This window comes from Hemiscyllium ocellatum, chromosome 3, assembly GCF_020745735.1.
Source record: "Hemiscyllium ocellatum isolate sHemOce1 chromosome 3, sHemOce1.pat.X.cur, whole genome shotgun sequence".
Classification (NCBI taxonomy): Eukaryota; Metazoa; Chordata; class Chondrichthyes; order Orectolobiformes; family Hemiscylliidae; genus Hemiscyllium; species Hemiscyllium ocellatum.
In genome coordinates, this window is record NC_083403.1 from 34,106,962 (window position 1) to 34,132,087 (window position 25,126).

A 25,126-nucleotide genomic window follows, 5' to 3' on the forward strand; every position below is an offset into this window, starting at 1 on the left:
AAGCTAAGTATCTTATTCCACAACTTCATTAGCTATTTGATTACCAGCTACCAGCTGCCAAATCGCAGCGAGCAGTAAGAATAATAAAGTTGTAATAATAGGGAAATTTTAACTTTCCAAACATAGACTGAGACTGCCATTGTCTTAAGTGCTTAGATATGGAGGAATTTGTTAAATGTGTTCAAGAAAACTTTCTCAATCAATATGTAGATGACACAACTAGAGAGGGGCTAAACTTGACCACCTGGGAAATGAGGCAGGACAAGATATTAATAGGGGAGCACTTTTGGACCAGTGACCATGATTTTATTGTTTTTTAAGTACTATGGAAAGTTAAAGTTCTGAACTAGGCAGATTTTGGTATTACACAGGAACTTTCAAAAGTTGATTGGGGAGGCTGTTCACAGGTGAAGGGACATCAGGCAGGTGGGAGGCTTTCAAAAACGAGATAATAAAAGTTCAGGGAGAGAATGTTCCTGCTAGTATAAAGTGCAAAAGGAGCAAGAAACACTAGATTACCAGGGTTATTGAGGCTCTGGTCAAGAAAAAGAAGGAGGCATATATGTCAGTTACAGATAGCTCCAGTCAATCCCTTGGAGTGTAGGGGGTGTAGGAGTACACTTAAGAGGAAATCAGGAGGGCAAAAAAAGGGCATGAGAGAGCTTGGGCAGATAAAGTTAAAGAAAATCCAAAGAGATTCTACAGGTGTATTAAGTGCAAAAGAGTGACTAGGGAGAGAATAGGGCTCCTTAAAGATCAACAAGGCCATCAACATGTGGAACCTCAGGAGAGGGTGGGATCCTTAACAAATATTTCATGTCAGTATTTACTATAGAGAAAGACACGAAAGCTAGACGGTGGCACAGTGGTTAGCACTGCTGCCTCACAGCGCCTGAGACCCGGGTTCAATTCCCGACTCAGGCAACTGTGTGGAGTTTGCACGTTCTCCCCGTGTCTGCGTGGGTTTCCTCCGGGTGCTCCGGTTTCCTCCCACAGTCCAAAGATGTGCGGGTCAGGTGAATTGGCCATGCTAAATTGCCCGTAGTGTTAGGTAAGGGGTAAATGTAGGGGTATGGGTGGGTTGTGCTTCGGCGGGTCGGTGTGGACTTGTTGGGCCGATGGGCCTGTTTCCACACTGTAAGTCTAATCTAATCTAGAGAACTCTAAAATAAATAATGATGTCTTGAAAAGAGTCCACGTTACAAAAGAGGATCTGCAGGAGGTCTTATAATGCATAAAGGTAGAGAAATCCTCAGGACTTGATCAAGTTTAACCCAGGAAGCTAGGAAAGAAATTATGGGGTCCCAAGCAGAGATATTTGTATCATTGATGGCCGTGGGTGAGCTGCCAGAAGACTCGAGAGTGGCTAATGTGCTATTATTTATGAAAGACTATTAGGAAAAGCCAGTGAACTATAGACCTGTGAGTCTGACATCAGTGGTGGGTAAATTATTGGATGAGATTCTGAGAGACAAGATCTACATGCATTTGGAAATGCAAAAACTAACTAGGGATAGTCATCGTGCTGCTTTATGTGGGAAATAATGTCTGTCAAACTTGACTGAGTTGTCTTCAAGAGGTAGATAGAAGATAATGAAGAGCGGTAGGCTTTATCTATATAGACTTTAGCAAGGCCTTTTACAAGGATCTGTGTGGTAGACTGGTTAGTAGGGATAGATCACTTGGGATCCAGAGAGAGCTAGTCAATTGGATAGAAAATTGTCTTGATGGTAGGGGTCAGAGGCTGGTTACAGATGGCGGTTGTTCCGACTAGAGGTCTGTGACCTGTAGTGTGCCGCAAGGATCGATGCTGAGTCCATTGTTATTCATCATTTGTATAAATGAATTGGACAAGAATATGAGAAGCATGGTCAGTAAGTTAGCGGATGACACCAAAATTGGTGGCATAGTAGACAGCGAACACTATTATCTATGAGTACAAAGGGATCTTGATCAACTAGCCCAGTGAGCCGAGGAATGGCAAATGGAGTTTAATTTAGAAAAATGCGGGGTATTGCAGTTCCGTAAGAAAATCCAGTGGAGGACTTGCTTAGTTAATGGTAGGGCCCTGGGGAGTGTTATCAAACAGAGAAACCTGGGGGGGGGGGGGGGGGGGGTGGTGGTGATGGCAGGTACATAGTTCCTTGAAAGTGGCATCACAGGTAGACAGGATAGTGAAGAAGGTATTTAGCATGCTTGACTTCATCAATTAGAGCCTTGAGTACAGGAGTTGGGATATCACATTACGGATATAGAAGACATTGGTAAGGCCACATTTGGAGTATTGCATATAATTCTGGTCATCTATTTATAGGAAAGATGTTATTAAACTGGAAAGGGTGGTGCAAAAAAGATTTACAAGGATGTTACTGAGACTGGAGGGTTTGAATTATAAAGAGAAATTAGATAGACTGGGACATTTATTCCTTGATCATTAGGAGGCTGAGGGTTAACCTTAGAGGTTTATAAAATCATGAAGGATATAAATAAGGTGAGTAGCCTAGGTCTTTTCCATAGGGTAGCAGAGTCTAAAACTAGAGGGCATATGTTTAAGGGGAAAGATTTAAAAGGGTCCTGAGGTGCAACTTCTTCACACACCAGGTGGTGCATATATAGAATGAACTGTCAAAGGAAGTGGTCGTGGCAAGTACAGTTACAACATTTAAGAGATATTTGGACAGGTACATGGATAGGAAAAGTTTAGAGGAATAAGGACCAAATGCACATGAACGGGACAAGTTCAGTTTAAGAAAGCTGGTCGGCAGGAACTAGTTGGGAGGAAGGGCTATTATCTGTGCTTCATAACTATTTTTTTAGAATTGATGTTTAGCTCTCTTCGAAAAGAGGCTTGATTCCATAACCTCCTGACTGAGGCAAAGTGTGGCTGTTTATTCACAGCTGACAATATTGGGATGAGTGATGGGGTTTGTTGAGGGGGACAGAGTTAGAGAAACTGGAAGTTTGAAGGATTGTTTTGTAGGACTGAAGTAGGTTGCAGAGAAGGGGAGAAGCTATGAAAGTAAAAATGCTAAATTTGAATCATTGAGCAACCAGGATTATCAGATGCAATTGATGAAAGATAGCCTCCTGTGAAGCGCTTCTGTGCTGATTCCTCCGGCATTTATACTGGTTTGAATCTGCCGCTTCCGATTGTCAGTTGCTGTCCGCTGCAGTGGTCGGTATATAGGGTCTAGTTCGATGTGTCAGTTGATAGAATTTGTGGATGAGTGCCATGCCTCTAGGAATTCCCTGGCCATTCTCTGTTTGGCCTGCCCTATAATAGTGGTGTTGTCCCAATTGAATTTGTGTTGTTTGTCATCTGAGTGTATGGCTACTAAGGATAGCTGGTCGTGTCGTTTCGTGGCTAGTTGGTGTTCATGGATGCGGGTTGTTAGCTGTCTTCCTGTTTGTCCTATGTAGTGTTTTGTGCAGTCCTTGCATGGGAGGACATGCCATGCAAGGACTGCACAAAACACTACATAGGACAAACAGGAAGACAGCTAACAACCCGCATCCATGAACACAAACTAGCCACGAAACGACACGACCAGCTATCCTTAGTAGCCATACACTCAGATGACAAACAACACGAATTCGATTGGGACAACACCACTATTATAGGGCAGGCCAAACAGAGAACAGCCAGGGGATTCCTAGAGGCATGGCACTCATCCACAAATTCTATCAACAGACACATCGAACTAGACTCTATATACCGACCACTGCAGCGGACAGCAACTGACAATTGGAAGCGGCAGATTCAAACCAGTATAAATGCCAGAGGAATCAGCACAGAAGCGCTTCACAGGAGGCTCCCAAGCACTGAAGATGTCACCTAGAAAGGGGACGAAACGTTTGCAAGAAAAACTCCCAGCTCGGCGAACAGAACCACAACAACGAGCACCCGAGCTATAAATCTTCTCACAAAAATGATGAAAGGTAGTCAGCACTACTTTGATTGAAATATAGCACTGAGGGTGAAACATGGAAAGTTAATACTGGATCCATTGGAATAGTTAATTCCAGAGGTTAAAAAGGCATTAATATAGATTTCAGCAGCAAATGGATTGAGGTCGGTAGAGAGATGGAGAACATTATGGAGATGCATGCAAGTTGAATTGGGACAGGTGTGGATTAGTAACTTGACTTAAAAATTCTCTATTCTATTAAACTCTAATGGCCTTTCAGTTTGAGATGGTTCTTTTTAATGCTGTGAGTCATTTGTGCTGTTATTTTGGGTACATAAAGCATGATACTGTATTTAAGATACAAATGCTAGCTTATCCTGCAGTAATGTTGACGTATGCTTACTGCCAGGTTACTGCTGACAAAATAAAGTAGTAATTATTGCTACTGAGCACTGTCCCTTTATAATTAAACACAGCTCCAACAGAATAAAGTAAATGAGCAAAACATTAATTAAAACTAGTAACTGGGTAGGAGACATCATATTTCAATTTTCTGGAATGATAAAATATACCATCAAAAGTCAAGTTGGAAGTAGTGTTTAATCCCTTTAACACCATATAAAGATATACATTTATAGCTGACATACTTTTCAGTAAATGCAATTCAAACTGGAAACATTTCATTTTAGGGCTTTATTTAACATTATAATGTGGCATAATTACTCTAATCTTGCGTGTTTTTAAAGTAAAATATTTAGCTTGAATTTTATGATAGGACACACTAGAATTGAAGTTGTAACAGCATGACTAATTTTATTGATATTGCCCATTAGAAACATTTTGAAAAATTGGCAATAGACAATTGGCAAAATGCTTTCTACACACTAATGGAGCAGAAACTTTAAAAGGTGATAAAGTATTGAATGTTCAGCTCTAAGTTCTCCAACAACTGCATAATTTGAGTAAAAAGAACATAAACATAATAATAAAAAATAAAGAAACTGCACATGCTGGAAATCAGAAACACAAACATCTTTTTTGAAAAGCTCAGCAGGTCTGGCAGCATCTGTGGCGAGAAATCCGTTAATGTTTCGGGCCGGGTATGGAAGGGTCAATCAAACAGAAATGTTAACTCAGAAACAGAATAGTGTTTGTCATCCTAAGCATTGATTAGCAGTGATAATCCTCAGTCAGGGATCATTATTGGGGCAATTGCTTTTCTCAATATATGTACAGGGTGTCCCCGATATATGAACATCCAACTCAGGAATGCTCTTACTCATCAGTGAAATCCGATGTTTTTAGATCTAACCTGAGAATGTTTTCTGGTACTCACTGTTCTATATTGTGCTGTATTGTGTTCTGACTTGAATACGAATTGACTTAAGAATATATTCAAGAATGGAACCCATTTATAACCCTGGCACTGCCTGTATGTGAAGAGTTGGATTTGTACTCTTGTTACTCTTGATCCCTGACTGAGGATTATCACTGCTAATCAATGCTTAGGATGACAAACACTATTCTGTTTCTGAGTTAACATTTCTGTTTGATTGACCCTTCCTTACCCGGCCCGAAACATTAACAGGTTTCCTGATGAAGGGCTTATGACCGAAAAGTCGAATTTCCTGTTCCTTGGATGCTGCCTGACCTGCTGCGCTTTTCCAGCAACACATTTTCAACCCTTGTTACTACAAAGAGCAAGCATAAATGAGTAATTTTCTGGTTGGCAAGACATAACAAATGGTGTGCCAAAGGGTTCAGTGATGGGCTCTCAATTCTTTCTATTTATATAAATGATTCAGATGAAGCAACTGAAGGTATGTCTGCTAAATTTGTTGATGACGCAAAGACAGGTAGGAAAATAAGTTGTGACTATGAAAAAATATAAATGGAATAGGTGAGTGAGCACAGATTTAGCAAATGCAGTATATTATGGGAAAATGTGAAATTTTCCACCTTGGCAAGAGGAATGAATAAGCATATTATTGCAATGGTCAGAGATTGCTGAGTTTTGAGATGCAGAGGGTACTGGATGACCGTGTCTGAGTCATAAAATATTAGTGTGTAGCAAGTATTTAGCAACATAAATAGAATATTATTATTTATTGTGAGAAGAACTGAATGCAGAAAAGGGAGGTTATGCTTCAATTATACATGGCATTGACGAAACAATATCTGAAATATAATGTTGGACTTCCCATTTTAAGAAGGATAAAAATGCATTGGAAGTAGTTCAGACAAGGTTTATTGGGGAATTACCTGCAATAAGCAGGTTGTCCCATGTGAAAGGTTGGGCTTTAGATTTTAGAAGTGTAAGATGTGACATAGAAATTAGGTGTACATGTAGGCAATTTGGCCTTCAAGCCTGCTCTGCTATTAGTTATGATCATAGCTGATCACCCAATTCCAAAGCCTGTTCCTGTTGTTCCCCTATATCCTTTGATCCCTTTCACCCCAAGTGCTGTAGAGTGATTTGATTGAAACAAGACCCTGAGGGGACAAAACATTGTGGATTTGGAGAGGATATTTTCTCTTGAAATAGGGTCAAAGTTTAAAAATAAGGTGACACCCATTTAAAATGGAGATGGAGATTTCTTTCCACATAGGATTGAGTCTTTGGACCTCTGTCCCTCAAAAGGTGGATGGGGACAGAATTTTTGAATATTTTTAAGATAAATGTTGATCCTTGATAAACAAAGGGAGAAAGGATACCTGGATAGACAGAAACCTGGAGTGAAAGCTAAATCTGATAAGGCATGATTGTGTTGAATGGAGGAGCAGGCTTGAAGTGGCCTACTTCTAATTTAATGTCAATATTTGCACTCAAATTAAAGGGATGATTATTGTGAAGAGTTTGGACAGTAAGCACAGAAAAGCAATGTTAGATTATGGAGTAGATAGATAAATATTGGATAAGATTTAATGTAGAGAAATGTAAAGTGCTGGGTGGAGGAACAAAGAGCAAATGAAATATATCACAATGAGAGGAAATTTGACATTTATATTTAGGCAACTTCATACAGTGTATATAGAAGCGGAAGAATACATATGTTCCAGTTGAAATGGCTGAATATGAAGCTAAATGGGAACCATCTGCGTAGTTGACTTGAAGTTCAATGTTTCTAACTAATGCAAAACAGAAATCGACAAAGCCAACATAATCTTGAACTAATAATCAAAACAATGGAAATGACAAAGGAGGCCGTATCCAAATTGTTCAAAGCTTTGTTCAGATCACAGCTTTATCCAATTTTGGACACTGAGCTATTCAGTTTCTGGATGCAGTCGGTAAAGAAGTGAGAAACTGATCCCTATTGTCAGCTATATAAGGTATGAGGAGAGGCTGCAGAAACTCAGACTTGTGAGCATAGAATAGACCATAATGCAATATAATTTTATTGAAGAACAATAGAAGTCTAATATTAATAGATGAAAATACTGTGAATTCACTTGTGATACGTTACTCCATTTGCCATAGCTAAGTCTTAATTTTGTTTTAAGGAAGAAAAGATCTATCTTATTAAAACAGTCAAACTATGTGGTGTTAGGGAGACACAAGGATCAAGTTCATTCTTTTGGCTTAGTTGAAGATGTGTATAACTGAAACCAGCTGTACAGACTGGAATCTGTCACATTTGGGCCTCATTCCAAATGGCTCAGCTCATCTTCCTTACCAATTTTTGGTTATACGTGGAGTACCCCAGAGCGAGCCACTTTTGCTGGTAAGGAGGCTACAGCTGTTGCTGAGAACATGGATGGAGTCTGATCTGTCCTCTGAGGAGAGGTATGCTTCTCAATCTGAGTGATAGAATAGGCTGGTTGGGAGGATGTGGATTTTGAGCTGTAGGTTTTCCCCAAAACATGATATTCACAGACTCAGTGGTTCAGCTGTAATGCCGTCTAGTTACATAGCCTCTTGGACACCAATATCCATGTTCTTTTGAGACTTACACCGTATTTAAGTTAGTTAATTTAAAATATTATTTTAAGCCTAACCATGATAGGATGTCATGGTTGAAATGGGCAAGTACTTAAATTTAGGACTAATAACAGGAGATCCTTCACATCATGATCCTAGTTCCAAATAGAGGTGTTATATGAAACAGTGTTGCCTAATACAATAGTTATTTGCCACATGTGGCTACTTGGGAATCCACACTTTAATAAACTCATCTCCGATTAGAAAGTAAATAAACTGAATAATCAGTGCAGTTATTGGATGTGCAATGTCAATGCTCATATTTACAGAGCATTTGCATTTGTTCTTCTACCTTGTTTTTCCTTATGGATGCTGTATTCCCATTATTACTGAACGTAGGATGGAATTTGTTAAGTAAATATATTCATCTGGTATATGGTTCCATCTATACCTGCATTAAATGAGTTTATGTCAGTTACATGTGGCTATAACAATAGCCACAATCTAACACCATCTAATTCCAACTGCCAAACTAATGGAGTTCAGCAGAAGCACTCTAAATGTTAAAAGGCTTAGATTTTTAAAAGAAATTAAAAACATGGGGATGTTGATAAGACTGCACATAAAATATGGCAATCTATGTTTTCTAAAATAACAAATGGATAGAAAAGTTAGTGCTAAATGTATGCAAATCATTTGTTGGAAAGTTGTGTCCAATATTGAACTGCTTAACTTGGAAAGAATGAGGTTGAAAAATAAGTTTATTGAGATGGACCTGGAATTAGTAACTTCTCTTATGACGATAAGCTGGGTAAATGGGATTTTTTTTACTAGATTCTAAAGAAGGTAAGAAATAGGAGCTAGAGTAAGCCATTCGAACCCTCAAGCCTAACCCACCATTTATTAAGGTAATGTTTGATCTACCAGGGCATTAACTCTTCTTTTATGTGAATGCCTCCTGGCCCTCAACAAAAATATGGCTACCACCTTTTTAAATACTTTTAGTGAACTAGTTTCCACAATTCTCTAGGTTACAGAATTCCAGACATTTGCTATCCTCTGAGGGAAAACAATCCTTTGCATCTCAGTTTTAAATGAACGTCCTTATTTTGTAATTGTGTTCCCTAATTTAAAATTCTCCCACAGTTGGAAACATCTTCCCAACATCTACCCTGTCAAGTCCCCTCAGAATCTTGTGTTTCAATAAAATCAACTCTCTTCTAAACTTTTTCTTCTAAACTCTAATGAGTAAGAGTCTGGGCTGTTTTGTCATTCTTAGTAAGTCAACCTTTTTACCCCAGAAATCAGGCTGCTGAATCTCTTTTTAACTGCCTCTAACTCCACTACATTCTATCTTAAAAACAGGTACCGAAACTCACGAACACACTGCACAGTTACAGCAAGACTTCCCGACATTTAAACTCCAATACCCTAGCAAAAAAGGTCAAAACTCCATTTGCCACCTTAGTTATTGCTTTAATTACTACATAATTACATGCATGCTATTGTTTTGTGTTTCATGCATAATAATACCCAGGCACCTCTGCATTTCACATTTGAAACCTCTCTCCATTTAAATAATAATTGTTTGATTTGTCCTTTTAAATTGGATGACCTCACATTTTCCAACATTAAACTCCATCTTCTAAATGTGTTTGTGTGTGTGTGTGTGTGTGTGTGTGTGTGTGTGTATATGTATATGTATATATATATAAAATATATATACCCTTGAAGATTTCTTATGTCCTCATCACAGCATGCCTTCTCACCCATTTGTTTTATCAGCAAATTAGGATACATTACACATTGTCCCTCATCTAAGTTGTTATTGCAGATGGAAATAATTGAGGGCCTAGGACTGCTCCTCATGGGATCCTTGACTTTACAACCTAAAAAACACCCATTAATCCTGATGTTCTGTCTCCTGCATAATGAGCAATCCTCAATACCATGATCTCCTATTGTATGACCTGTTCCTTGGATGCTGCCTGACCTGCTGCGCTTTAACCAGCAACACATTTTCAGCTCTGATCTCCAGCATCTGCAGACCTCACTTTTTCCTCGAAGATTTTAACCTACTGCGAATCCTCTTGCAAGGATGCCCTCCTTGAAGAAGCTCTCTTCCTCCCTCTACAAGGATTTCAGTGAGTCTTTCTCTCACTGCACCCCCCAGGTCATCTCCTCTGTTATCTTAGCCTGCTGGACACACTTTCCTCATTCCTGATGAAGGGCTTATGCCTGAAACGTCGAACTTCCTGTTCCTTGGATGCTGCCTGACCTGCGCTTTAACCAGCAACACATTTTCAGCTCAAGGGGTCAAATGGCCTACTCCTGCTCTTCTATGTTTCTATGGAATATTTCAACCAATGCCTCCACTATCTCTGCAGTCACTTCCTTTAAAACCCATCAGGTTTTGATGACTTGTCTGCTTTTAGTCCCATTAATTTGTCAAAGACTTTGTCTCTCTTAATAGAGACTATTACAGGGTTCCTTCTATTAGCACCTTGCATATCTATTATCTTTGAGATAGACCATAGAACGGTACAGCATAGGAACTGGCCCTTCGGCCCTCCTTCGATCATGGTGCTACTTTAATCCCATTCCCTACACATCGTCCATATCCCTCTATTCTCTGCCTATTCATGTCTCTTGTAAGGTGTATTTTGTCACTTTAGGGAAGGAAGATGTCAAAGTGTTTCATTATGTTGTATACTTCAGTTCTTGTCAATTCTGATGTAGAGTGGCAGGATAAATTGTAAATGGATAACATCTGTCATTTAATTAATTACTGAAATAGTGTTGACTTGACTATTTGAAACTATTCAAATGATTATAGCATTTTAACTAAAATCAATCTGTGCCCTCTTTGTAGGAGGTATGCTGGAAAAGAAGCAAAATTGCTTTGATGACTTTCAACGAGCTGCTGAAGTTCTCATCGAAAAGGGCTACACTAATTCAAAGAAACTGACCATTAATGGGGGCTCTAATGGTGGTCTATTAGTGGGTATGTTGGTGTGACTTTTTATATGTTAATTCAAAACATGTATTTGGTAAATAAAGAATGATAACTGTTACTGTTCTAATACAAACTACAGGGACTTCAAGGCATAGCTTGAGGAGGAAGGGTGAAAGAGCAGTAGTGAGCATGGTTTATTGTTTGTCAGCTCCTCGTAACCTTTTTTGGGAATGCTTTATTACTCAAATTCAAATTCATCAAGGTATCCATAACATTGAATTGAGACATTTTTTCTTCCAATTAATTGAATCACATTGTGCAATTACAGGACATAAAAATAAGTTTTATCCAAACCTCTGTTCTGAGAAAGGGTTCAGCTGTAAAACATTGACTTGTGATGCTGTCTGACTTGCTGAATACTTCCAGGGGTTTTCTGTTTTTGTCTTCAACCCATATACAGTAATGCTGTTACTTCATTTTGCTATTAATTGCTTGGCAGTACAGAACATACAAATTGCTTAAAAAAAAGACATAAAATCAAAGCTTATTTGTCATGCATTCATGAGGAATGAAGCGCAAAAAAACTTTACAAAGAAAGCTACAATTTATATGATTTTATAGCAAGTTTTATTTTTAAGTATTACTCCATTATTTTATCACAGTGGATTCTCATGTTACTTTTCATGTGGGGTGCTCTTTGATGGGTCAGTGCAGACTCAAAAGGCTGAATGGCCTGTATCTTCACTGTTGGGACTCCTATGAATTATTAAGGAAATAAAAGCAGAACGTTTGGAAAATCATAATCTATTCAAGCACAGTCAGTGTAGCTTCACAAAAAGGAAATCATGTCAGACTAATTTATTAGAGTTTTTCGGGGAAGTCTCAACCAGAGTGGATAGAGGCAATACATGTGGATTTCTAGAAGATGCTTAACAGGGTATCTCCAAAAAAGTTTAAGTCACAATGTAAGAGCACAAGCTGTTGGGGGTAGTGTACTGGCATAAATAGAGAATTGGCTATTGAGCAGGAAACAGTGAGTGTACAATAAGTATTCCTTTTCAGGTTAGTGACACCTGATGAGTGAGGTTCGTCTGGGACTGCTACCTTTTATAATATATATTAGTGATTTTGAGGAAGGAAACAAATGTACTTGTTAGCATATTTGCAGACGATACACAAATAGATAGAAAGGCAGGTTGTGACAGGGATACAAACAGTTTACAGAGAGATATTGATAGTACTCCATTTGCCAACTTTTTAAACCTATGTGGTACAATGTGAAGTTGTTCATTTTGGAAGGGATAATAAAAAAACAGTATTATTTAAATGGAGAAAAATTACAGAAAGGTGGAACACAAAGGGGCTTGGGGATACTTGTGGGTGAAACACAAAGCTAGCGCAGAGGTGCATCAGATAATCACAAAGCTAATGAAATGTTGGTCCTTATCTCAACAGAATTGGGGAATAAAAATAAGGAAGTCTTACTGTACAGTGTGCTGGTGAGACTACATCTGGAGAACTGTGAGCAGTTTTGGTCCCCTTATTTAAGGAAATATATTATTTCATTGAACACATTTCAGAGAAGGTTCACTAGATTGCTCCCCAGTATGAACCAGTCTTATAAGCAAAGATTAAACAGGTTGTGACTCATTAGAGTTTAGCAGAATGAGAGGTGATCTCATTGAAATGTATAGCATTTCTAAGGGGCTTGATAGGGTAAATGTTGAGATGATGCTTCTTATCATAGGAGAGTCTTGAATCAAAGGGCAGAGTTGGAATTAAGGGCAGCCAATTTAAGACTGAGGTGAGCAGAAATTTCTTCTTTCAGAGGGATGTAAATCTTTGGAATTTCATGCCAGAGAGTACTTGAGTATATTTAAGGCTGAGATAGAAAGATCCTTGCTCAGTCAGGAAATCAAAGGTTATGAGGAAAAGACAGGAACATGGATACAAGGAATGCCGGATTGGCCATGATCTTATTGAATGGCAGAGTAGACTCTAGGGACCAAATGGCCACTTCTGTTTCTATTTCTTGTGGTCTCATACAACCCATCACTAATTGTTATATAATGCATTGAAGGGGATTCCCATGGTAAGGTGCTCTTGATGATTATACTTTCTAACAATACAAAGAGTGATTGGAAAAAGAAAAACCTTAGCAGGTTGAATTAACAGAAGCCTGTTTAATACTCACAAACACTTTGTGCGGAGAGGCAGAGCTCTGCCATTCTGCAATATTAAAGCCAGCTTTTATTTTACAAAGAGTTCACACAAACCAAAAATTGTAACTTTAATAACTGACTTTGAGTTTTGTCACAAGTGCAAACAATATGCATATCACCAAAGAGCTATATCATACTTCTGGTCAGATACCATAGTGATGTTAATTTTGCTAAATCATTTATTTGGTGAGATCAGAAATGCTACTTTTTAAATTTATTCACAAATATAGGCAGTATTGGAAAGGCCACATTTGTTACCTATCCCTGTTGCCCCTGCAAGGCTATCTTTCTCATCTACAATTGAGAAAAAGGCCAATAACTGCCATAACATATGGGCACCTTGAGGTGGGCAAAAAATTGCAACCAAAGAACATGAGCAATCATTGTGATCTGGAAAGGAAAACAGTTAGTGTTTAAAATGGACTAATGAAAAATTAAGTCTTTCATGTTACAAATTTGTTTTTCATTGTTCATCATCTGTCATTTATCATTCATTACTGTCTTACAGTGATAACCAAATTTAATGTTTTCTTGGAAGCTGGGTGTATATATATGTTCTGACAGCACAATTCAGAATGTGCTATAACTGAATCATGAGGGTACAATGAGGTCTGCAGATGCTGGAGATCAGAGTTGACAGTGTGTTGCTGGAAAAGCACAGCAGGTCAGGCAGCATCCGAGGAGCAGGAGAGTCGACATTTCGGGCTGGAGCCCTCCATTAGCAATGATGGTGGATCCTTGGGGGTGAAGAGATAAATGGGAGGGGGCTGGGGCTGGGGAGAAGGTAGCTGTGAGTGCAGTTGGTGGATGGAGGTGGGGGTAAAGGTGATAGGTCAGAGAGGATGGTGGAGCAGATAGGTGGGATAGGTCATGAGGACACTGCTGACCTGGAAGGTTGGAACTTGGATAAGGTGGAGGGAAGGGAAATGAGGAAACTGGTGAAGTCTATATTGATGCCCTGGAGTTGAAGGGTCCCGAAACAGAAGATAAGACTTCTGGCGTCTTCCTTCAGGTGTCAGGTGGTGGGGGAGTGGCGATGGAGGAGGCCCAGGACCTGCATGTCCTCGGCAGAGTGGGAGGGGAGTTGAAATGTTCGACCAGGGACGCGGTGGAGTTGATTTGTGCGGTGTCCCAGAGATGTCCTCTAAAACACTCTGCGAGAAGGCATCCAGTCTCCCCAGTGTAGAGAGACCGCATCGGGAGCAATGGATACAATAAATGATGTGTGGAAGTGCACGTGAAACTTTCATGAGTGTTGAAGGCTCCTTTGGGGCCTTGGATGGAGATCAGGGGGACGTGTGGGCGCAGGTTAGTGAGCGGGGACCTGCCCTGGTAGATGCGGAGGGAATGATCTTTGTGGAAAGCGGATAGGGGTGGGGAAGGAAATATATCCATGGTGGTGGGGCCCATTTGTAGGTGGCCTGCTGTGCTTTTCCAGCAACACACTCATAACTGAATCATAAGTCTTGGCAAAACTTGTTCAGCATTAGTTTTGAAACTGATTGTGGCTTTTAATTGAAAGTTTTAATGAATTAAAAGACAAAAGGGACAAGTAAATAAATAATTTCATAGTGTATATTTTTATTAAAATATTCTTGTACACTAGAAATTTCAGTTGATAAGGGAAATATTTTAAATGATTTATATAGAATAAGCTGTACAGTACAACATGCTGATGGTGGCTGTAACAAGTAAGTTGTAATTTGTTAAATCCTATTAGCATGCACCTGACTGGGAAATATGAAGTGAGTACAATAGCTAGGGGTGGAAATTATTGCATAAGAATGACTATGAGCAATGTTTGTTCAGTTTTCAATGAAAGCTGAACCAACAAGATTCCAAAAAATGGATAGATAAATTTATGATGTCTACATCTAACACACAGAAAATCATTTTCTTCCTTAAAATTAATAATGAGGGTTTTACTCATCTGCTGGCTTTGTTATATCTGACTTTAAAATGTTACCTGCTGATAGTTTGCATTATAAATATGTGTTCATTTTAACAGAACTCGCATTGCTACCTCAAAAATGTTATTCAAGATTATTATTTCCAAATAAAAGCTGATATTGCATCTAGATTGATTCTAAGGAAGGAGGAGGATGTAATTAAGCTCCACATTTATTATACCTACTTCCTTATCAAAAGGGAAATATTGATAAATTTGTGATGCATTTCATTGGCTCAGTTGGGATCCTGCGGGCATGTCAAACTAGAAATATATGCTATAAAATGACTCAAATGATACAATTTCTGAAAAATGGCATCTTGTTAAAGAAATGAATAATCAGAAACTAAATTGTGCAAAGAAGGATATTCGATTTTCAGTGTTGTTTTGGATGCAATGAAGAGTTATCTTTAAACATGCTTGAGATGATTACTGCATAACTAATTAAATATAACAAATTCATTAGGGCCTTTCTGCATGTTTATGTGCATATATCAGGATAACATGTGCCAAGCTACTTTAAAGTGTGGTGCTGGAAAAGCACAGCCAATCAGGCAGCATCCAAGAATCATACAATATGGAAGCAGACCCTTCAGTCCAATCAGTCTATGCCGACCATAATCCAAAACTAAACTAATCCCGCCTACTTATGTTTCTCAATCTCTCTCTTTTTCAGCGGCTTGCGTCAACCAGCGACCTGACCTCTTTGGCTGTGCAGTAGTGCAGGTTGGAGTTATGGATATGCTTAAATTCCATAAGTTTACTATCGGACATGCGTGGACCACTGACTTTGGCTGTTCAGATCACAAGGAACAGTTTGAATACTTAATCAAGTAAGTTGTGAATATAAACAATCAGAAAGATGTTCTAACGTCCTGTCAAACTGTTGGTAACAGAATCATATAAGCCAGAAACCTCAAGTCCAGGTCTAAGCATGTGTTGTGAGCTGATTGCCATAGCAGGAAAGGCAATTTATCGGAGTTATCCTCAATTTGAAATGATGCGGAGGTACCTATGTACAATTGGGGTGGACAAAGTTAAAAATCACACGACACCAGGTTTTAGTCCAACAGATTTATTTGGAAGTACAATCTTTCAGAGCATTGCTCCTTTGTCAGGTAACGAGTGGAGTAGTATCAGAGGACACAGAATTTGTAGCAAAAGATCGTAGTGTCATACGCTGATGCGATATATTGATCAAACCTAGATTGCTCTAAATCCCGGAACTTCTTTCAAGCCACATTCCTGAGATAATTCAAGGTTTTATATTTTTTAAAAAGCGACATCTCCGCTCAGATAATGCATTAAAGGTATGAGGTTAGAGTCTGTATGTATTCCAATCTTGAATCAGACTGGTTCTGTTTGCAAAGTTGGAATTTATAAAATGTCACGAGAATTATTAAAAAATTGACTGCCTACAGATTGTGTGCTTTATGAACAAAATAGAATGTATCTGCAAATACAATTCTGCAAATGCAAATTCACACCATAGACTTGTGTGTCTGCATGCACATGAAGGACAGAGAGTATGAGTGTTTACGTGTGAGAGTGTATGTGTGTGCTCCTGAGAGAAAATGTGTATGAGAGAAGGTCTGCATGAGTGTGCTTGTGTGTGAGTGTGAGAGCGTACAGTGTAGTGGGGTCATCTGTACTGTGACATGAACCCAAGGTCCCAGTTGAGGCCATCCTCATGGTTTCTGAATTTGGCTATCAATTTGAAAGGAAGAGTTGTCTGTATAAGTTTGGACAATCCTTTTGGTGCAGTGATAGTGTCCCTATCTCTGAACTTGGGTTCATGCCCCACCTGCTCCAAAGTATGTGCTCCCAGCCCTGCTGAGTCTTCACCATCCCTCCAGATCTCCCCCTCACTGAGGACGAACAATCAGTCCTCAGCAAAGCACTCACCTTCATCCCCCTCCACCCATGCATCAATGAATTTAATACGCACCGTAACGTCAAACACTTCTTCCGCCGCCTCCACCTCTGAGCTTACTTTCACAATCAGGACTCCCGCCCACCTTCCGAGGACACGTTCATCCACCTGGACACCCCGTGCTGGCCTATTACCCACCCTCGACCTCTTCATCTCCAACCGCCGCTGGGACATTAACTGCCTCAACCTGTCTCCCCACTCCAGCCCTCACAACGCGCAACCCTCCAATCCCGACCTCACCATCAAGCCAGCAGATAAAGGGGGCACAGTGGTAGTCTGGCGCGCTGACCTCTACACCGCTGAAGCCAGACACCAACTCGAGGACACCACTTCCTACTGCTCCCTCGACCATGGCCCCACCCTTCATCATCTCCCAGACCATATAGAATCTCATCACCTCAGGAGATCTCCCACCCACAGCTTCCAACCTCATAGTCCGGGAAACCTACACTACCCGGTTCTACCTCCTTCCCAAGATCCACAAGCCTGACCACCTTGGCCGACCCATTGTCTCAGCATGCTCCTGCCCCACTGAACTCATTTCTACCTACCTCGATACTGTCCTATCCCCCCCTAGTCCAGAAACTCCCCACATACGTTCGAGACACCACCCATGCCCTCCACGTCTTCCAAGACTTCCATTTCCCCGGCCCCCAATGCCTCATCTTCACCATGGATATCCACACCCTCTACACCTCCATTCGCCATGACCTGGGCCTCCAAGCCCTCCGTTTCTTCCTCTCCCGACGTCCCCGTGAGTACCCTTCCACCAACACACGTGTTCGTTTGGCCAAAATGGTCCTCACCCTTAACAATTTCTCCTTTGATTCCTCCCACTTCCTCCAGACCAAAGGAGAAGCCATGGGCACCCGAATGGTCCCCAGCTATGCCTGTCTCTTTGTTGGTTACGTAGAACAGTCCATCTCCGTCATTACATCGGCACCACTCCCCACTTCTTCCTCCGCTACATTGATGACTGCATTGGTGCCACCTCAAGCTCCCGCAAGGAGGTCGAGCAATTCATCAACTTCACCAACACATTCCACCCTGACCTTAAATTTACCTGGACCATCTCTGACACCTCCCTCCCCTTCCTGGACCTCTCCATCTCCATTAATGACGATCGACTTGACACTGGCATTTTTTACAAACCCACCGACTCCCACAGCTACCTGGATTACACCTCTTCCTACCCTACCTCCTGCAAAAATGCCATCCCGTATTCCCAATTCCTCCGTCTCTGCCGTATCTGCTCCCAGGAGAACCAGTTCCACCAAGAACACACCAGATGGCCTCCTTTAGAGACCGTAATTTCCCTTCCCACATGCTTAAAGATGCCCTCCAACGCATCTCGTCCACATCCCGCACCTCCGCCCTCAGACTCCACCTCTCCAACCGTAACAAGGACAGAATGCCCCTGGTGCTCATCTTCCACCCTACCAAACTTCACATAAACCAAATCATCTGCCGACATTTCCACCACCTCCAAACGGACCCCACCACCAGGGATATATTTCCCTCCCCACCCCTTTCCGCCTCCTGCAAAGACCGTCCCCTCCGTGACTACCTGGTCAGGTCCACGGCTCCCTACAACCCCCCTCCTGTCCTGGCACCTTCCCCTGCCACCGCAGGAATTGCAAAACCTGCGCCCACACCTCCTCCCTCACCTTCATCAAAGGCCCTAAAGGAGCCTTCCGCATCCATCAAAGTTTTACCTGCACATCCACCAATATCATTTATTGTATCCGTTGTTCCTGATGCGGTCTCCTCTACATTGGGGAGACTGGACGCCTCCTAGCAGAACGCTTTAAGGAACATCTCTGGGACACCCGCACCAATCAACCACACCGCTTGTGGTCTAACATTTCAACTCCCCTCCCACTCTGCCGAGGACATAAAGGTCCTGGGCCTCCTTCACCACCGCTCCCTCACCACCCGACGCCTGGAGGAAGAACGCCTCATCTTCTGCCTCGGAACACTTCAACCCCAGGGCCGAATGTGGACTTCAACAGTTTCCTCATTTCCTTTCTTCCACCTCATCCCAATTCCAAACTTCCAGCTCAGTACTGTCCCCAGGACTTGTCCTACCTGCCTATCTTCTTTTCCGCCTATCTTCTTTTCCACCTATCCACTCTACCCTCATCCCTGACCTATCACCTCCATCCCCTCCCCCACTCACCTATTGTACTCTATGTTACTTTCTCCCCACTCCCCACCCTCCTCTCATTTATCTCTCCACCCTTCAGGCACTCTGCCTGTATTCCTGATGAAGGGCTGAAACGTCGATTTTACTGCTCCTCGGATGCTGCCTGAACTGCTGTGCACTATATGGACATCAGTAAGGCATTCAACAAGCTTCGATCTCATGGAATACAAGGAGAATTCGCCATTTGGATACAGAACTGGATCAAAGGTAGAAGACAGAGGCTGGTGGTGGAGGATTGTTTTTCAGGCTGGAGGACTGTGAACACTGGAGTGCCACAAAGATCAGTGCTGGGTCCACTACTTTTTATCATTTATATAAATGATTTGGATGTGAGCATAAAAGTTATAGTTAGTAAGTTTGCTGATGACACCAAAATTGAAGGTGTAGTGGACAGCGAAGAAGGTTACTTCAGATTACAACGGGATCTTGATCAAGTGGGCCAATGGGCTGAGAAGTGACTTGATAGAGTTTAATTTAGATAAATGTGAGGTGCTGCATTTTGGGAAAGCAAATCTTAGCAGGACTTATACACTTAATGGTAAGGTCCTAGGGAGTGTTGCTGAACAAAGAGACCTTGGAGTGCAGGCTCAGTCGCAGGTAGATGGGATAGTGAAGAAGGCATTTGGTATGCTTTCCTTTATTGGTCAGAGTATTGGGTCCAGGAGTTGGGAGGTCATGTTGCAGCTGTACGGAACATTGGTTAGTCCACTGTTGGAATATCGTGTGCAATTCTGGTCTCCTATCTATCGGAAGGATGTTGTGGAACTTGAAAGGATTCAGAAAAGATTTACAAGGATGTTGCCAGGGTTGGATGATTGGAGCTACAGGGAGAGGCTGAACAGGCTGAGGCTGTTTTCCCTGGAGTGTCGGAGGCTGAGGGGTGACCTTAGAGGTTTATAAAATCATGAAGGGTATGGATAGGATAAATAGACAAAGTCTTTACCCTCAGGTGGGGGGTGTCCAGAATTAGTGGGTGTAGGTTTAGGGTGAGAGGGGAAAGATGTAAAAGAGACCTAAGGGGCAACCTTTTCAAGCAGAGGGTGGTACGTGTATGGAATAAGCTGCCAGAGGAAATGGTGGAGGCTAGTACAATTGCAACATTTAAAAGGCATCTGGATGGGTATATGCATAGGAAGGGTTTGGAGGGTTATAGCCCAGGTGCTGGTAGGTGGGGCTAGATAGGTTTGGGATATCTGGTCGGCATGGACGAGTCAGACTGAAGGGTCTGTTTCCGTGCTGTACACCTCTATGACTCTAAGAAGATGAGGATTCATGTTAATAAAATATACTCCATTATTGTTGCAAGCAAAAATCAAGTTACAACAGCTTTGCAATATTCCAGCCCCAAGATGAGTTTCAAATATCAGCAATGAACAGTCAGCTTCATATGGTTCACATCATTTTCTATAATTGTGCGTTTATTATTTTCATTATGGCTTTTGTGAAGTTTTTGTCATTCTCCCCTTCTTTAGAATTTACTCCAGATCTTATTGACAGGGGGTTCTTTAGTTTTCCGTGTATTAAACCATATGTTAACCTATCACTTCTATACTATTGCTGAAGCTGTATCAGAATGCTAAATTGATGTGTGAGAGAGAAAAAAAATCAACTGAAAACAGATCAGATGTTACAAGAACAATTGATTGTGTTGAACTGTGCCACTCTGAGCTCAATACCATATTTGGAATTAAGCATCCTTTGAATTAAAGCAGCAAGTTGGCAACACCAAAGGGACATCCCAGTGCATTTCATTGGTCAGGTGAAATTAGACAATGAATATATGGGAATAGTACACAGGCTACCTAACATCTTAACTCCCAAATAATTAGAGTTGTAGATTCTGTAAATCAAGACCGAGATGGTACAGTTTTTTTACTGTCCCAAAGATACATCTGATGTAATTTTATTCATGCTGTGAAAGTGCCAGTGAACTACATTATTTATGATAGTTTTTACTTGTGCAAAAAATGTGAAAACATTATTTTAAATTTATATGAAAAGGTAGGAATCACCTCCACAGATATATCAGCGATGTTAGTATTGTGCTATTGAAGTCGTAACCCAAAGTTACTACTAGTTCAATGAATAAAATTTCATTATATAACATGTATGTTTTCAGTAATTATCTGTTTTACCAGAGTTTTAAATTTGATATCAATTTAATTGTCAACCTGAATTGTAAACTTAACTAATGTTTGGAATTAGTAAGTCTTCTATTTCTTGACCAAGATATTGTGTTTCTGTAATACCCAATTCTTTAAGACTATTAATGGTTTCATATGTATTTTTTTTAGATATTCACCACTTCATAATATCAAACTACCAGATGATGGCATTCAGTATCCAGCAATGTTGTTGATGACAGCAGATCATGATGACCGTGTAGTTCCTCTCCACTCAATGAAGTTCATAGCTACTCTGCAACATGTTGTTGGCCCTGACCCAAATCAGAGCAACCCACTGTTCATCTATGTCGATACCAAGGCTGGGCATGGTGCAGGAAAACCAACAGCTAAAGTAATTCAGGAGGTCACTGATATGTATGCCTTCATTGCAGAAACATTGCACCTTGAATGGGTTGATTGAGATAGGTTTTGTTATCTGTGCATATAATTGGTATTGAACGTATAGTTTCAAAACATCTAAACAAATTTAGAATACGCATCAGACATTTAAGCATCATAAAGTAGTACGTTCTTTGGGATTGAAGGATATTTTCAGACCTCAGTAGAATAACTATTCCTACAAAGTAAGAGATATGGAATAAAAAAGTAGTTAACATTTAGCCGCTGTGTGCAGCATTTTGAGAAATAAATGAGCCACTAAATATTCCAGTGGTTATTTATGCCTATAAACAAAATTTCCCGTTATTATAGTGATATCCATTTTGTGTTTGTGTGTTTTTAATTTACATGGAATATTGTCAGAATTGAACATAACTTGAAATTATTTTACACAATTGCACCTTGTTCCACTCGAAAATAAATTCAATCTAATAAGCCTAGACTTAAATACACAAGGAGATTTTCCAATAAATGGCTGTAGTGATTGTCCATTTAAACTTTTATGTTTTCTACAATTCAGGAAGTTATAGAATCATTTCATATGATGTGGATTTTTACTTTGTATTTAATACAATTCAAACATTTCTGCCCTTTCCTTTTCCTTCTGATTACCTATTACTCACCTCTACCAATGCTTCTGTTAGAATATTAACAGTTATTTTCATTATTTAAACAACTGAATTAAACAATACTATGGAATTGAGGTTTCTTATACTTTCCAGATATGTAAATAATAGCTTTCCATTACTGTAGGCAGTTAGTTTGTGACTTTATAGACTGATCCACCCCACTACATCAGAATAGATCAACTTCCACATGCTCGGCTGTATATTGGCCATTCATAAGCATGATAATTCAGGGACACAGTAAACAATCTAAGTTTGTATCTCTGTGATGTAACTTAGAATATCACATTTTTCTGTGTTCTGATAGATTTTGTTGTGTGTTTTATCTGTTTAAAGAAAGTCCAGCACAATACGTCTTGAATTTTTGAAAGCTCCTGCTGGATTTTTCACGGTAATGTGCAATTTCATCAGGTGGGAGAGAGAAAGGTGTTTGAGATTTTGTCCAAATGTATTGGATGCATTTGGCAAATCATATATTGTGACCCAGTAGAATTAAGTTATACTAATGCTGATTTAAAAGTTTTTTTATAAGGTGTAGGTAATGAATTGAATTAGAGCATAGGCGTATGAATTATTTGTCCTTGCTTAGTCTGTATTGGATATACAACAAAATAAACTGCAAAATACAAAATAGTTTTAAAGATAATTTCACACAGCCACATACTTTACCATGTAACTTCAGTGCATTTAAGTTGCATTTGACTGTTAAACAATATAATTTTTACCTCAAATCTCAGTTGAAGAAAGCACTAGTAACTAATAATTCAGGTTCACACCTCCTCATGCTGAATTAATGTACCAGGGTTTTAGTACCTGAAAAAATAAAATGCAACTTGCCTAAAATTCCTGCTTTTCTGAATTTGTTTTCCGTGCTAAGAATGATTTTACTTTTCAACATTGATACATGTGAACACCACCATCTCCAAGTTCCTTTTCAAGCTACTCATTGTCTTGACAAAAATATCACACCATTGTGTATTGTCGCTGGTATTAGTGATCAGTGTCCTCAGTCGTTATGGGGTAATGCCCATTTGATACTTGTACTGGACAAATCAAATTTCCATCTGGAACCTGGTTGGATACTATTTTTTTCACCAAGTCATATAGTACTAAAACATAAACATTCAATGTTACAGCCTATTTTTACAGTAACACAAAACAAAGCTTTATTAATAACCAAAATGAAGATAAACAAGAAAAAATAAGCCACTGTATTCTTTATAACACAAAATCAAAGATTTTTGAACACAATAGAAACAACCCTAGCATTCTTTATAGTTTGAACAAAACCAAAAGCTTCATACGGTAATCAGTTCACCCAGGTACAGCTGACAAACAAGGTTGCAATTCTATGCTGTGCCTCTAACAAGACCAGTCCAGCTCATTTCCAAAGGACAGAGAATTTATATAATCAGTAACTCTCTTAATTATTATTGTCATGCTCCTGACTTAGTGCAATACTATCTCTGATGCAACTTCAATTCCTTTTTCTTTTTTAATTTCAAAAACACAGTGCATCAGAGCTTAATACATGCTTCTCTCTCAAATGACTTTCCAGCACAGACAAAAACGAAAGTCAGCATCTGGAACGTTTCTTCTCTCCGTTTCCCCACCACCACCAAAATCAAATGCTCTGGATAGTTTCTCACTTGGGATGATGGGTATTATTATGCTTTAGTAACTAATTGTTATCTCCAAAAACACCGACAAACCCACTTGTTTTGAATTCCAAGAGCCTAAACCAGTGAACAGTATTAAAACATGTATATAAATCTCTCAAGTTTCATCACACAGGATCAGGATCCCAGAACACACTCCCTAACAGCTTTCTGAGTAAACTCCCTCTTCCCCCCCCACGCCAAATGGACCACAGCAGTTTTAGAAGGCATTTCATTGCCTTCTGGAGGGCAACTAACTGTGGGCAATAGTTGCTGGCCCAGCCACTGAAGCTTGCATCCCCGAATGAATTTTAACAAATTTGCAGTTCTTTACTTCAAAACATCCATATTTAAACTAGGAATAAACCCAGCACATTAACATGTAACTACAGAAACAGTCCAAATATATATTTTTGTTAATGATTGCAAAGGAAATCATTCCATCTCTCTGCAAATGCTTCCTTCCCTCACGTATTGACGTCTATTCCAAAAATACTGATCGTTTTTCAGTACCTTCCCTAAATGCTCATTTTTCATTTGCAAGCCCAGTTAGTATGCATCACTGGGTAATTAAATTATCTTAAGTATCAGACTAGTTTGACAATCTTATTTAACATTCACGTAAGTGCAAAGCAAGGTCTTTCAAGTTGTAAATGCTGTGGACTCGGAGCAAACTTTTTCAGTTGTGTACTGCTGTGCTACATCTTTCCTGATGTGGGTGGGAGGAGAAAAGTTCCAGATGCTGACTTTCATTTTTAATCTGTGCTTGGAAGTTATTTGAGAGAGAAGCATGTAGGATGCACTGTGTTTTTTAAGTTTTTTTTTGAAAAGGAATAGACGCTGCATCAGAGATAGCTTCCTTCAAGTATGTGATACTTAGGATCATATACAATATACCAAATCATAATCCAGCACGAGATAGTTGACTAATTTGTAACTTTACCAACTATAGGTTACACGTCACCTTATTTTCATGTATCCAACTAAAAGTCTGGCAGTTCTAATGCACTATCTTGTCAAGCAAAATGAGCCGAAGTATTTTTTGAATCAGTCTTAGACCAGAGAACTAACTCATTGGTCTGGCATCATTACATTGAGCTTTGTAAAGATTATACAATCATCTAAGCTCAAGATACATACAATATCCTGACTGGTAAGAAGATTTCCAATAATAGTAATTAAT

The 25,126-nt window shown here is 39.9% G+C and overlaps 1 protein-coding gene across 1 annotated transcript in view; it reads left to right on the plus strand.

The window, feature by feature from the left end:
* The window catches only part of LOC132836977 (prolyl endopeptidase-like), a 162,521-nt gene extending 139,393 nt beyond the window's left edge, over positions 1 to 23,128 (plus strand). The window contains exons 13-15 of the mRNA XM_060856581.1: positions 10,703 to 10,834; positions 15,633 to 15,789; positions 21,390 to 23,128. Coding sequence (XP_060712564.1) covers positions 10,703 to 10,834; positions 15,633 to 15,789; positions 21,390 to 21,681 — 581 coding nt within the window. The 3' untranslated portion in view covers positions 21,682 to 23,128. The remainder of the gene's footprint in view (positions 1 to 10,702; positions 10,835 to 15,632; positions 15,790 to 21,389) is intronic.
* Positions 23,129 to 25,126: the final 1,998 nt, after the last annotated feature.